Raw genomic sequence first — 12,957 nt, 5'->3', positions numbered from 1 at the left:
TTTTTGCATAAAGAGATTGGAACTCTAAGATGAACAACATATTCCTTGTAAATTTAAATATAAAGTCAGCATTAAATCGATTGTTAGATATCAGATTGAAATGTGATATTCGTCACATTATGGCAAGTAAAACAAGGTTTGAACAGTTTTCATGTTGATGTGTTTAACCACAAACTTCTGTTTCTGTTTAATTCACAGTGAGGATGCAATGGAGTACTCGAAAGAGTTCGTCACCTCAGTCGTGTTGGGAAAAGATCTGGTCCCCAGGTAAATGAGTGTTGTATATATTTGTAAGTCTAAGCAGACGAACGTTTATCTTATGCTTTTATGTTCATTCAGGATTGGCCTCTCTCAGCTTGAGGGCTTCCGTCGCCACCTACTTGAAGTCTTACAGAAGAGTGATAAACCAAAGGTGAGCTGCTTTAACTTGCTGATTTCCTGAGTTAGAACATAGTCTCGATGTGCCGCCATCAGCATCGCTGAAATGAACCGTTTACTGTTTACTGACTCCATTTCATTGATTCCACTCCAGTCAATGTGATAAAATTCCAATGAAACAAAACTGAATAATACTATAAAGGAAAATACTCCCTTCTGACTTCACCTTGACAAATGTTTTCCTTTCAATCATTTTTTTTCCCCAGATTTGAATTTTATATATATAATTTTTTTATTTTTTATATATTATTATTTATTTATTTTTATTTTTATTATTTTATTATGTGAGATGAAAGGTAGTGTGAAGTGACTTGATACTAGCACAGCTGTGCAGGAAATCATTTGCCTGTGACAGCGGTCAATTATGCAGTTTAGCGTCACTCTAAAATAATATTTGGCTGCAGAATGTAGACTGACCAATCAGAATCAAGCATTCTCGATAATCTATGCATGTGGGTGCTGGTGCTGTAGCATTTGTTATTATTGAATTGTGTCAGTAATTAAGTGCCCTCATTAAATCTGTCACGTTGTGCTTTCCCCATGTCTTTTTCCCTTTGGGCAAATAAAGGAAAAGCTAAATTGTAATGTTACTAATTATAACTGTAGCTGTGGGGGGTTTTATGCAATGCAAACTGATTTTTTTTTTTTTTTTTATCCTATTCTAGTTCAGTTAGTGGGGCATTAAACTCTTATTCTCAAGGTTGTGGATTTGAGCCTCACATTTGGTGTTTACTTTCTGCAGTTTAAAAATCTACACTACTATTCAAAGGTTTAGGATTGATTAAATGTTTTTGAAAGAAGTCTCTTATGCTCACCAAGCCTGCATTTATTTGATCAAAAATACTGTAAAAACTGATTTTGTGAAATATTATTACAATTTAAAAAAAAACAGTTTTCTGTTTTAATATATTCTAAAATGTGATTTATTCCTGTGATCAAAGCTGAATTTTTAGCATAATTTTACTCCAGTCTTCTGTGTCAAATGATCCTTCTGAAATCATTCTAATAATTTTTCCAATTTTAATTTTAGTTGCAAAGTTACTTATAGGGCCCTATTTTATTTAGTCTAAGCGCATGGTCTAAAGCGCAGGGCGCAAGTGCACTTAGGTCGTGTCCGAATCCACTTTTGCTAGTTTAACAACGGGATAAATGGTCGGTTCTCCCGGCGCATGGTCTAAAAGGGGTTGTCCCTATTCTCTTAATGAGTAATTGGTGTGTTTTGGGCATAACGTGCTATAAACCAACTAGAGTCTCATCTCCCATTCCCTTTAAAAGCCAGTTGCGTTTGCACCATGACGGATCTGCTCGTGCGCTAGGTTAAAGAGCGCAAGCAGACCATCTACATTCCACCATATCTTTATGTACACAATAATAATCCTTTTATTTTACATTGTAATCCTTTTATTTAATGCTGCTGTGTGTGTAATAAGCAGAATGTACACGTGTTGTGGACCCGCCTATAGGCGCACATTACTAACACGCTCTTAAATAACAAAAAAAATATTGTGCCATTGACTTTAGACCAGGTTTCAGTTGGTCAATGACGCAGTCTATTTCAGTTGCCTCAAAATAGCAACACACCAACAATGCGCCTGAACACACCTCGTTTTCAGACCAGCACGCCCATGGGCGCACAAATGGGCGCAAATGCATTTGCTATTTAAACAACGTGGCGCAGGATGTGAAAATGATAACCGCGTGGGGCTGAAAATAGCAAAAAACACTTGCGTCGTGCCTGGCGCTGCATTGCACTGGGTGTATGATAGGGCCCAAAGTTAGTAGAATGTCTAAAGTGGACTATCGAAATAAAATGGGGTAACTTTATTTTGAAAATTCATTTTAGACATTCTACTTACTGTAGGTAACTTTGCAACTACATGTCAAAGCCAGTCATTGGAGTATTAGTAGTCTGTCTGCTTAATATCTGCTAATATTTTATTTTGATGCTCCCCTAACAGATATTCTACTGAATGTAAGTAACTTTGCAAATACGTGTCAACTTTTTCTATTAACCCAAACCCTAACCCTAACAGTCTACTAATACTCTCATGAGAGTTGGTTGACATGTAGTTGCACATTAATGAGAGTTAGTTGACATGTATGTGCAAATTAGAGTACTTATTATTAGAGTACTTAATAGTAAGTAGAATGTCTAAAGTGGACTATCAAAATAAAGTGTAACCCTGCATTGACGTGCAGCTGAGATGATGAATGCAAGAATTAAAAGTATGCAAACCTTCATTGTCAGATTAATGCTGCTTGCATCATGAATCGTGTCTCATGTCTCTCTTATTTTTTGACAGCCTCTGATTAGTTTTGGCATTAATGTGAAGTACCTCAGATTTCTGCAGCTCCAGCACAGTTGGCTTGTTAATAAGCATAATCACGCTGCCTACTTTGGTGGATAGCTGCTCTCAGCAGGAACTGCTGATTTGAAATGATGTCTGCGTAGGCAGCTCACTAGGTTTTGGAACGGAGCCTGTATGTTTCTCTCTTTCTGTTTCCATCAGTGGCGGATCATTGCTGGGGGAACAAAGTGCATCCCTAAATCAGAGCTGCCGCTGGATGACGAAGCCCCTGTTTCTCAGGGCGTGACCCCCTCTAACTCTCGCCTGTGGCTGCACCCCAGTGATCTGAGCATCGCCCTGTCAGCCTCCACGCCACTGTACCCACCAGGACGGGTCATTCATGTGGTGCACAACCACCCGCCCGAGATGTGGTGAGTGGAGGGGAAGTAAATTAAATAGATTAATGGATTAAAGCAATCTGACAGCATGTGCTCTTTAGACATTAATACATTAACAAATGTAATTTATTCATGTGATGCAAAGCTGAATTGTCACATGATCCTTCAGAAATCATTCTAATATGCTGATTTGCTGCTCAAGAAACATTTCTGATTATTATCAATGTTGAAAAAAGTGCTGCTTAATTTTGTGGAAACGGATTCATTTTTTCATGGTTCTTTAATGAATAGAAAGTTCGAAGGAACAGTATTTTTATTTGAAATATAAGTATTTTATAACATTATTACTGTCTATAATTTCACCATTGATCAATTTAATCTGTCCTTGCTGAATAAAATTATTTATTTAAAAAACAAATTTAAATCTTTTGAATAGTAGACACAATCAAATGATCAATATTTCATCAATTTGTAAAACCTATTTCTCTCTGGCAAATCTTTCAGCCACCTTGCAGTGTTTACAAAGTTGTTTTTTACAAAGACGTTTTATAAAAATTAAATCTAATGAAGTTTGGGACCTTTTTATTTTAAGTAATGAAAACTATGTCATTTTCAGTAATGAACTCTGCTTCTGTCTGAGTCAAAACTGTGCAAGAGTCTGTACAGTTATTTTTTAGTATGAGATTTGTCTTACCATCTTTCTCTCTCCTTGTCTGTAGTTGTGGTCAGGAAGAGCCCACTTACTCCGCTCTGTGGGGGGATAACAAGGCCTTTGATGAGGTCATCATTTCTCCAGCCATGCTGAATGAACACTTGCCCCATGTGGTGATGGATGGCCTCAACAAGGTGTGTGTTTGTGTATGTGAGCATTTGTGTGCACGCTTTTTTTGTCTAAAATGCAAAGTCAGTGATTGGGTTGCGGATGAAATGCCATTCTGGGCAAATCTGAGTAAAGGCCGGTTCACAACAAGGATGATAACTTTGACAATAACGATAAAGATATAGTTCTAAAAATCATTCTAAATACTAAAGAATAGCAGAATCTACACCCCACAACTGTAACGATAATTGCAGACGATGTAACTGCAGCGCACGCTTCGAATAAACAGAATGAATAGTCCACTAGTGTGGACACTAATATAGTTATTGATCTCGTTATAGTTATCGTCCTTGGTGTGAATGGGCCTTATCACCAGATCCAGCATCTTTACATATATTAATGCAAGAATAATATTAAGAACAACCTTAAATGTCCCACTAGGGCTGGACAATATTTTACATTTTTGTAATATGTATGCAATGATTTTGCTGGTGATATAAAAATACGCAATCATAAATATTATGTATTGTGTACTTTTTAATTGGCCATTAATTTTCCATAAAACTTATTAGACTAGCTCCACAATCCTTCATTGTCTTACACTTTTGATCATAAGAGCATTAAGACCAGGATATTTTAATAATGCTTACAACAAAAATGGAGTTTGATTGTTGAATTAGACTGTCCATTTGTCATTTGATTCAAAACTTATAAAATTTGAATTACATCACTCAAAACTCTCTGAAAGGTTTATTATTTATAAAATATTATTAAAATCGTTATTTAAAAACATTTTCAAATGTCATTCAATTATGTGATTGGAGTAATGATGCTGAATTGACTTTTGATCAATTTAATGCATCCTTGCTGAATAAATGTATTACTTTCTTTCCAAAAAAAGAAATTTTTCTGACCCCAAACTTTTGAACTGTAGTCAAACTGTAGTCTATATTGCCCAGCCCTAACATAATGCATAGCATACAGTAAGTACCAAAGGATTCTGGTGTGCCCAGATCTGCCATGGTTTTTATTATGGCTTTTGGGTTTGTGACCGCTGGCTTAAGAATCAATTGCTTATAATGCTTTTGTAATGCTTCAGTGGACTCCAGGTATATGTGTTGCAGGTCTGTTGCAACATCTTTGCCATGTCTGTTTTTTCTGTACTTAAAGGTCTGTATTTGTATTTGTCCCCTGAAACTGCCGTCATCGGAATTACATGTGCATAAAAGCATTTCTGGCATGGTTGATTCTTCTTCTTGTTGGTGCTTGCTAAGGCAGTTAGATCCCTAACCCTTAGTATTAAACTTTGGGTGCGTAACTGCTACAATGGAATGAAACCTCAAATCACTACATCAAGTCTACACTCTTAAAAACAAAATTCTTTATTGCCATCAATGGTTCCATGAAAAAGAGCCTTAATTATCCATGGAATCTTTCCAAAAGGTTCTTTGTATTGGAAAATGGTTCTTCAGATTATTAAGTTCTACACGCTAAGGCTACGTCTACGCGACAACGATATGTTTAAAACGGTCCCCATTCGGATCCTAAAAACGCTGTATTCTGCTGACAGGCATGGTGATGACGCACTATAGATTGAACATGTAATACGCATGTGCATGACATCATCATTTTCAGAGATTTGCATTTTTGTTGTTTACACGGAGACCATTTTCAAAAACTTGTACTTTGAAACCCGTTTTCAAAAGTTTGCGTTTTCAGGCACCCGAAATGCCGCTGTCGTGTAAATGAACGGCCAAAACGCATAAAAGGTTTTGCGTTTTTAGTTAAAAACCAAAATGGTTCTTTAATGGCATCGCTGCAAAAACAACCAAATCTTTTTGAACCTTTAAAAGTGTAGTAGCTCTTTAACTGGGCTTTCATACTGTCTTGTTTTGTCTTGTTTCTTCTGAATGTATGCTAATTTGTTCATACTGAATGTCTGTTGTATGGTAATGTGTTGGTTTGTTTTCACAGGTGCTGGAAACCCCATATTTAATTTCAGAACTGATTACTGCACAGGTTGGAAGCCAGAGGACTAAAATCCAGTCACATGTGTCTGTCACTAACTCACTCCCAGATCCCTCTCTTATGCCTCTTCGTTCAGATGAATGTTTTATTGTTACAGAAACATGCTCTCTTTCTCAAGCTCCCAGTGAAACAGTTTCTGTCCAACCACAAGGTTCAGACACTCACAGGAAGGGTTTATCACTCGATAATACCGTCAGTCTTTTAACGGCAACTTCCAGCAATCATCCAGAGACATCAAACACTCAAAATACAGGAACTCTCACTCCAATCCCATCACCTACAATGTCTGTTACTGTAGATACATCTTCCATTAGGTCAGATACAAAGCCAGGAGACATTTCCTTTGACCTTCCACAATCATTAACATCTCAGTCGGAATCTCCAACGGTTGCATGTGATCCCAAAAATATTCCCCCGTTGAACATTACATTGACCTCTATGAAGTTAGACTTGCCAACGTTAGAAATAACCTCATCTGTCCATGACTCAACCATCCCCTTTAATGGCTCTTTATCTTCCAAAATGTCAAATACCTCCTCTGATGTGTCTGTTGATGAGTCCCGCTCTCAATTCCATAAGATAACTTCCACAAGTAGCACTCTGTTCCCAAACACATCAGATTGTCCTTCTTCACCAGAGTTCCTGTTAAAAACCAGTGTAAATCCAGTCTTATCAGAGATCCCCTCAACCGGTCTAATGGGTGAAGGCACAAAACCCTCAATCTATGATAACACACCTTTAACTTCTCCCCAGGATAGACTGAGTTCCTCGATCACTTCTAGTGCCACATGTTATGTCTCAAGCCTATGATATACACTACCGTTTAAAAGTTTGGGGTCATTAAGATTTATTTTGAAAGAAAAGAATACTTTTATTCAGCACGGATGCATTACATTGATCTTTTAAATTGATTTATTAAAAAAATACATTTCAAATGAATGCCGCCCTTTTGAGCTTTCTATTCATCAAAGAATACTGAAAAAAATGTATCACAGTTTTCACAAAAATATCAAGCAGCACAACTGTTTTCAACATTGATAATAAGAAATGTTTCTTGAATCAGCATATTAGAATGATTTCTGAATGATCATGTGATGCTTAAGACTGGAGTAATGATGCTGAAAATAATATATATTCAAATAAAAAACTGTTATTTTAAATAAAATAATATTTCATGTTTTACTGTGTTTTTGATTAAATAAATGCTTCCATGGTGAGCATAAGAGACTTCTTTCAAAAATATTTAAAAAAATCTTATACACCCCAATTTTTTTTTTTATAGTAGTATAAAATGTACAGCCAAATGCATGTGCCTTCTTCCTTTGCAGCTAATAATCTACGTTCCTCGCTACCAGAAATATCCCTCAGCTCCAGCTTTGGGCATCTGTGGTGTCATTCTCTTTCTTTCTGCAGGTTCCTGGTCTCTGTCACTTTTTCTTAACTTCCTGTTTTGATGTCTGGTTTAAGCTTTAGCAGTTTGCAGCAGGATTTCCATTGCAGCTTCTGTCCCTCTGCATGTGCCTTGAGTTTGTCACCTGGGTGGTTTGAAAAAGAACCGTTCTGTGTCTTTTATGCTTTGTGCTTTACTCTTGGAGTTGGATTTAGCCTGGTTCTTGTGGTGGGCATCAGCGGTGGTGGTAGTTCTGCCTCAGAGGGTATATTTAAAATGTGTGACCTGGATTAAAATCTCCTTTTGTGTTCCGTAGAAGAACGTGGAATGGCTTTTTTTTGCACTAATATTGGGGAGAAATCTGTGAATTACTGCAGAAAATGTGCTAACCATTGGACTAGAAACCATGTTTACTCACCAATCAGTGCCAAAATGACCTAACATGCAGTTCATTGTTCATTCAAGATGCTTTATATATAGTATACTCTTAGAGGAAAATTAACACTTACATTTATCTCTAACTGCCTGTACTTGGTTTTATAAGGCTCGAATTGACTGAAGTTTATATAATTGCTCTTATTTCAAGTAAATGGTTTTGTGTCCTGTATAATTACTTTATTGTCGTTTGTGGTATACTATATGCATGTTACTTGTACATCATTGTTTGTTTCACACCATTTCGTCCATTGCATTTCATTGCATCCATTTACTGATATATTTGTGATTATTGTCTCTAACTTTATCCATACTCATATGTTTATGCACATATTAATAAAGAAAACAGCATCATCACCTTGTGGTTGTGTAATTGGAGTTTTTACCTTGATTTTTCCACTAAACTTTGTCCTTGCTGACTTGAAACTATGAAATATTTTATGTAAAGTGACTAAATTTTGGGTAAAATATGATATTTTGGGCTATTCTTGATGGCTCAATTTCACTTTCACAACAAAAATCAATAAAAAGTGAAAAAACGTACTAGAAGCGCTTACAAGAAGATCTACAGCATGGAAGATCCTAGTTTGTGCACAAATAATGTTCCTAGTGATTTATTTAAAGACAATTATGCTTAATCTGCATGTTGACATCGCAACTACTAAATATGTGAAATTTCACTTTTCCTTGTATTATTAAAATGTATTCAGGTGCATTCATTTTGCACCACTAATGATGTATTTTTTGCACACTTGTATATAAATAACGCTTTTCACAATGTCAGGTAGGCTGTGAGACCTGCTTGTTTTTGTCTTTTCATAAATTCATGTACATTTTATACTTATTTGTGTTTTTTATCACTCTTGCATTCTCTTTCTCTGTCCCTCTGTGTCATGTAGGTGTTGGAAAACTATAATAAAGGGAAGACAGCTTTACTGTCTGCTGCTAAGATAATGGTTAGTCCTACAGAAGTGGACCTGAATCCAGAAACGATCTTCCTCGATGCCTCTAATTCACCACATCCCACGCCTGCCACACATCACCGCAGAAACAGTAGTGTCCGGTAAGTTCTGCAAGGGCCAATCACTGTTTGAAACAAGCTGACTGACCAATCAGTCCATGCCAATGAGTGATAAATGATGTTGATTTTCTTGAGGTGTTTTTAAGCATTTCTTATCATTTGATTTTAACACTATCGCCTGTCCTCCTCACTCATGCTGACTGCAGAGGTACTGTGTATGGTAGTATACAGTTCCCCCCTCGTCCTCTCTGGTTCAGTAGAACAGCACAGCCTAGGCGTTAGTCACCTTAGTGTTGCCTAACCATAATCCTCTTCCCCTCTTTCTGATTTTTCCCCCTTTTTTACCTGTTCTCTCCTCAATTTTTTTATTTTATTTCTACTATTCTTATTATTTACTATTTTTAACACATTTTATATTATTTGTCATCTTTTTATATATATATATATATATATATATATATTGTTTATTGATGTATTGATTAATTTAATATTAATTAATGTAAAACATTATGTAATGTTTACATATAAAATGATATATACTTTTTTATTATTTTATATGTTGAATTTTTTTACATTTATATTTTTTGTCTTACATCACACTTGTTATTTCCCCCCCATTTATGGCATCTTTTAAATATGCTCTTTTTTTCACTTATGGTTTTTTTTCTTCATCAAACTTTTTTTTTGATTCCCTTATTTTATTTGTCATCAACAACTCTTCCATGCTGGCCGTTTATTTTCTCCACATGCTACTCTACTCCTGTGCCCACTTCCTGTCCTGCTGTAGTTCCTGTGCCCGCTCTGAGATCTCACTGGATGGCTTCTCGGAGTGTCCGCCTCCTCCTGTTCCTGTGGTGCTCACCGGAGCCCGTGAGCGATTGGCCGTGGAGCTGCGGGAGCGAAAAGCTCCCCTGGCCATCATGGAAAGTCTTTCTGACGCTGAATCTGTCTACAGCTTGGACTCCCGGCGATCATCTGCCGCCCTGAGGGGCTCACCCTGTCTGGGGAGTCTACCTTTCCCTTTGGATGCTCCCATCCCAGAAGAGAATCCTTCGCTGTGCTCCCGCACAGAGCTGCTGGCCGCAGACGGCTTGAGCCAGGGCACAGTGGACCTTGAGCTGGGGGAAACCGGCCCGTACTGCCCTACTCCTCCGGAACTAGAAGTAACCTCCAATGACGCCCATCATCTCCCTGTCAACACCCGCAACGGCAGGCACTTCTCTTCACACTCGCTTGGACAAACTACTGTAGATCAAGCGACCAGTCAGGGCAAGAACTTCCGGCGGTCTTCAGAAACACCTGTGGCTTGCCAGCCATCAGGTGTTCGTAACAGTCAAGAATCCTGCCCTGTAGCACCCCAGTCTGGTTCTGTGCCAGAAAAGCTCAGCGAAACGCCCAAGGATAGAGAGTTTGAAGGGGGAGAAGTCAACGTTGAGCTTGAGAGTGGCCGGTCCCAGACTCTTCCATCAGTTTCGCCACTGTCCAATGGCACTCCCAGTCAGGCTGTCCTGGAGTTCGCCCAATACCTGGACTCTCTGTTTAGGCTCGATGGCAGCAGCTCTCCACCTCTCGAGCTGTCCGATGCAGAGTCCGAGTCTGGAAGGGGATCTTACAGTCAGGCGGAAGGACACCAATCGGATCAGTGTGTGAAAAACGCAGACAGTGACAGGCAGCTACTGGCCAGAGCAACTCTAGAGCCCAACTTGGTTCCCAAGCCCCCTCGCACCTTTGCTGGCTCGGCCGACCCTTCCTCCGGCATCTCCCTTTCTCCGTCCTTTCCACTCTCGTCCTCCGGAGAACTCAATGATTTCTCTCCTGCTGATGGAGCGCTACCCACCAACCATATGTCGATGCTACGAACTTCTGTTGCTTGCCCCAACCCCAAGGAAACTGCATTGTCGTCAATGGTGTAGTGGTCCACTGTCAAACCTCAACATATTCTGTTTATTTATTTTACCCTACAGTTACCCTACGGTTTTCTTTCCCAACACTCAGTGGGTCCACTTTCTTTGCTCTTTCTGAACCGATTGTAGAAACGTGCATGCGTAGCAACGCGGCCAGTCCGAGACTTCCAGACTTATGGACCGTTAAGGATTCATCAAGAACAGAAGACCTCATTTTGTACTATTGTAAGACATGTATTTGCTGAATGCATTGTGTCTTGTTCATCACCATTATGAAGTGTCCTAATTTCTGCCTGCAACACATTAGGTGCTGAGAGGCTCCTTTGAACACGAAAGCTGTTGCTAGCATATAAAGAAGCTTGCACAATGACCATACGTTCACATTGAAACTAATGTTACGGTAATGTTTACATTGACGCCACAGAACACCAAGCTATCACAAAGGTTAGCAGTTCCATATAAGGGAAAAGCTGGGATAGGCGAAAAGGCAAGACTGAGTTTCGGGGAGGGGAGCACACAACAAGCTGTGGGGTATATTTCCTCAGGACTTTCAAGAATGAAGAATGGGACAAAGATGTCTCAGGCAAAGGATAATACATTTTTTTGGATTGTACTTTTTCATTTTTTAATTGAAGATTGTGTGGAATATCCTGCTGAGTATGTGTAATTGGTGGCACTGACGATTGATGGACATCTATGAGTTCTTAATGTGCATGAGAAAATACTGTATGCTCGTGTAAAACGTTTAATTTTGCTAACTTTTGTCATCTCTTATTTACATAAATCCACTTGAATTTACGCATGCAAGTTTTATATCATTTTTTTTCACCCGATTGCCAAAAAGCCAACTTCATACGAGTCAAAAGTTTGAACTGTGTGATATTAATATATAATGATAATTACTATTATTATTTATTTTTACAAACCACTGCCCATAAATGCAAATGACATCAGGAAGAGCTGAATGGTACAGGACATGCACCAGTCACAAAATGCGCCCTTTAAATGGTTTGCCTGAAACTGCGATGCAGTACATGTCCTTCAAGAAAAGGCTCATTCGGTATGGGTATGGAGTGCAATCAGTAGCAAAATAAGCATAGAGAGATTTCTTCTCATCTGCTTTTTTTTAAAAATCATTTCTACTGTTGTTGCTATATTATAATAAAAATTGGTTTATCTCAACGGCAAAATATTTTAATAACTTAGACTTGCTTTTTATATATCGTTTTAGGATAAAGTGTTTGAGTTTTTGGGTGGTTGTGTGAAAAAGTACAGCGGTTTGTCACAACAGTTTCGCAAGTCACAAATGTGTCAAGTGACAAGTATTTTATTTTGTATGCTATTGGTTGTTTCAAAAAATGTTATTTAGCACAATTCCCATGCTTTCATGCTTTGATCGCATGCAATAATTATAGTTATAGGTTCACATTTAGCTTTTTGCCAATTTGGCTTTTTTTCCTGATGTAAATGTACAATAAATTATCAAAAGTCTGGCATATTAAGTACTTATTTTCCTGTTCTATAGTTGCTGCTTTACTAAATAACTAATTACTTCATAAACTGTGACTGCTGTACTTTTTCACAAAAAGTTGTGTTGAGCACTGCCTTTTCACGTGAGTGTAAATACTGTCTTGTTTCAGTTGTTGTGTTCAAAAAAATAGATATAAAGTCAATGGGACTTATCAATAAAAAAGCTCTATCATGTACCATAGTGATGACTTTATCTCAGATGTATAGCTATATTGATATATCTACAGTATAAATTATAAATAGAGAAAAATAATTACTATTCAGGAACAAAACTCTGAGACTGTGGCCATATGTTTACTTTAAAAAAATATAAGGATTGAACCATCATTCTTTAAAAAAAGAAAAGAAATAACTCTTTTCATGTCTGTCACTATACCCTGCCAGTCTTTTAACTTTTAAGAATGAGAATGTATTTACATGCACACACTTACACTGCCCTGCCTGTAATAGAATAAAACATATGGATCTAAGACTGACTTTGTTTCTTGAATTTGTTTCTTGAAAAATCTTGAATTTATGAGAAATAGAAGAATATAAATGTCTACTAAACAACAGTTAATCCTGTTGGTTAAGCACTTCCTTTCACTGACCATTTGTTACTGTCTTGGTTTAGATCATATCTCTTCGTTCAGATTTTCCAATCAAAATCATCTAAAGTTACCGCTGGCGTTCCTCAGGGTTCTGTCTTGGGTCCTCTTCTATTTA

At 37.7% G+C, this 12,957-nt stretch overlaps 1 protein-coding gene across 2 annotated transcripts in view; it reads left to right on the top strand.

Moving 5' to 3' along the window:
* The window catches only part of dagla (diacylglycerol lipase, alpha), a 41,543-nt gene extending 28,815 nt beyond the window's left edge, over nt 1–12,728 (top strand). The window contains exons 15-20 of one of the 2 annotated variants that reach the window (XM_084108139.1): nt 199–267; nt 340–412; nt 2,949–3,157; nt 3,844–3,970; nt 8,697–8,860; nt 9,606–12,728. In XM_084108139.1, coding sequence (XP_083964265.1) covers nt 199–267; nt 340–412; nt 2,949–3,157; nt 3,844–3,970; nt 8,697–8,860; nt 9,606–10,731 — 1,768 coding nt within the window. In that variant the 3' untranslated portion in view covers nt 10,732–12,728. Of the gene's footprint in view, nt 1–198; nt 268–339; nt 413–2,948; nt 3,158–3,843; nt 3,971–5,918; nt 8,155–8,696; nt 8,861–9,605 lie in introns of those variants that run through there. The other variant, XM_084108140.1, reaches the window with a different exon arrangement.
* The last annotated feature ends 229 nt before the right edge of the window (nt 12,729–12,957 follow it).

Source organism: Abramis brama (genome assembly GCF_963993115.1).
Source record: "Abramis brama genome assembly, chromosome: 3".
In the NCBI taxonomy this organism is placed as follows: Eukaryota; Metazoa; Chordata; class Actinopteri; order Cypriniformes; family Leuciscidae; genus Abramis; species Abramis brama.
Note: the sequence above shows the minus strand (reverse complement) of the source record. Positions and strands in the feature narration are given on the sequence as shown.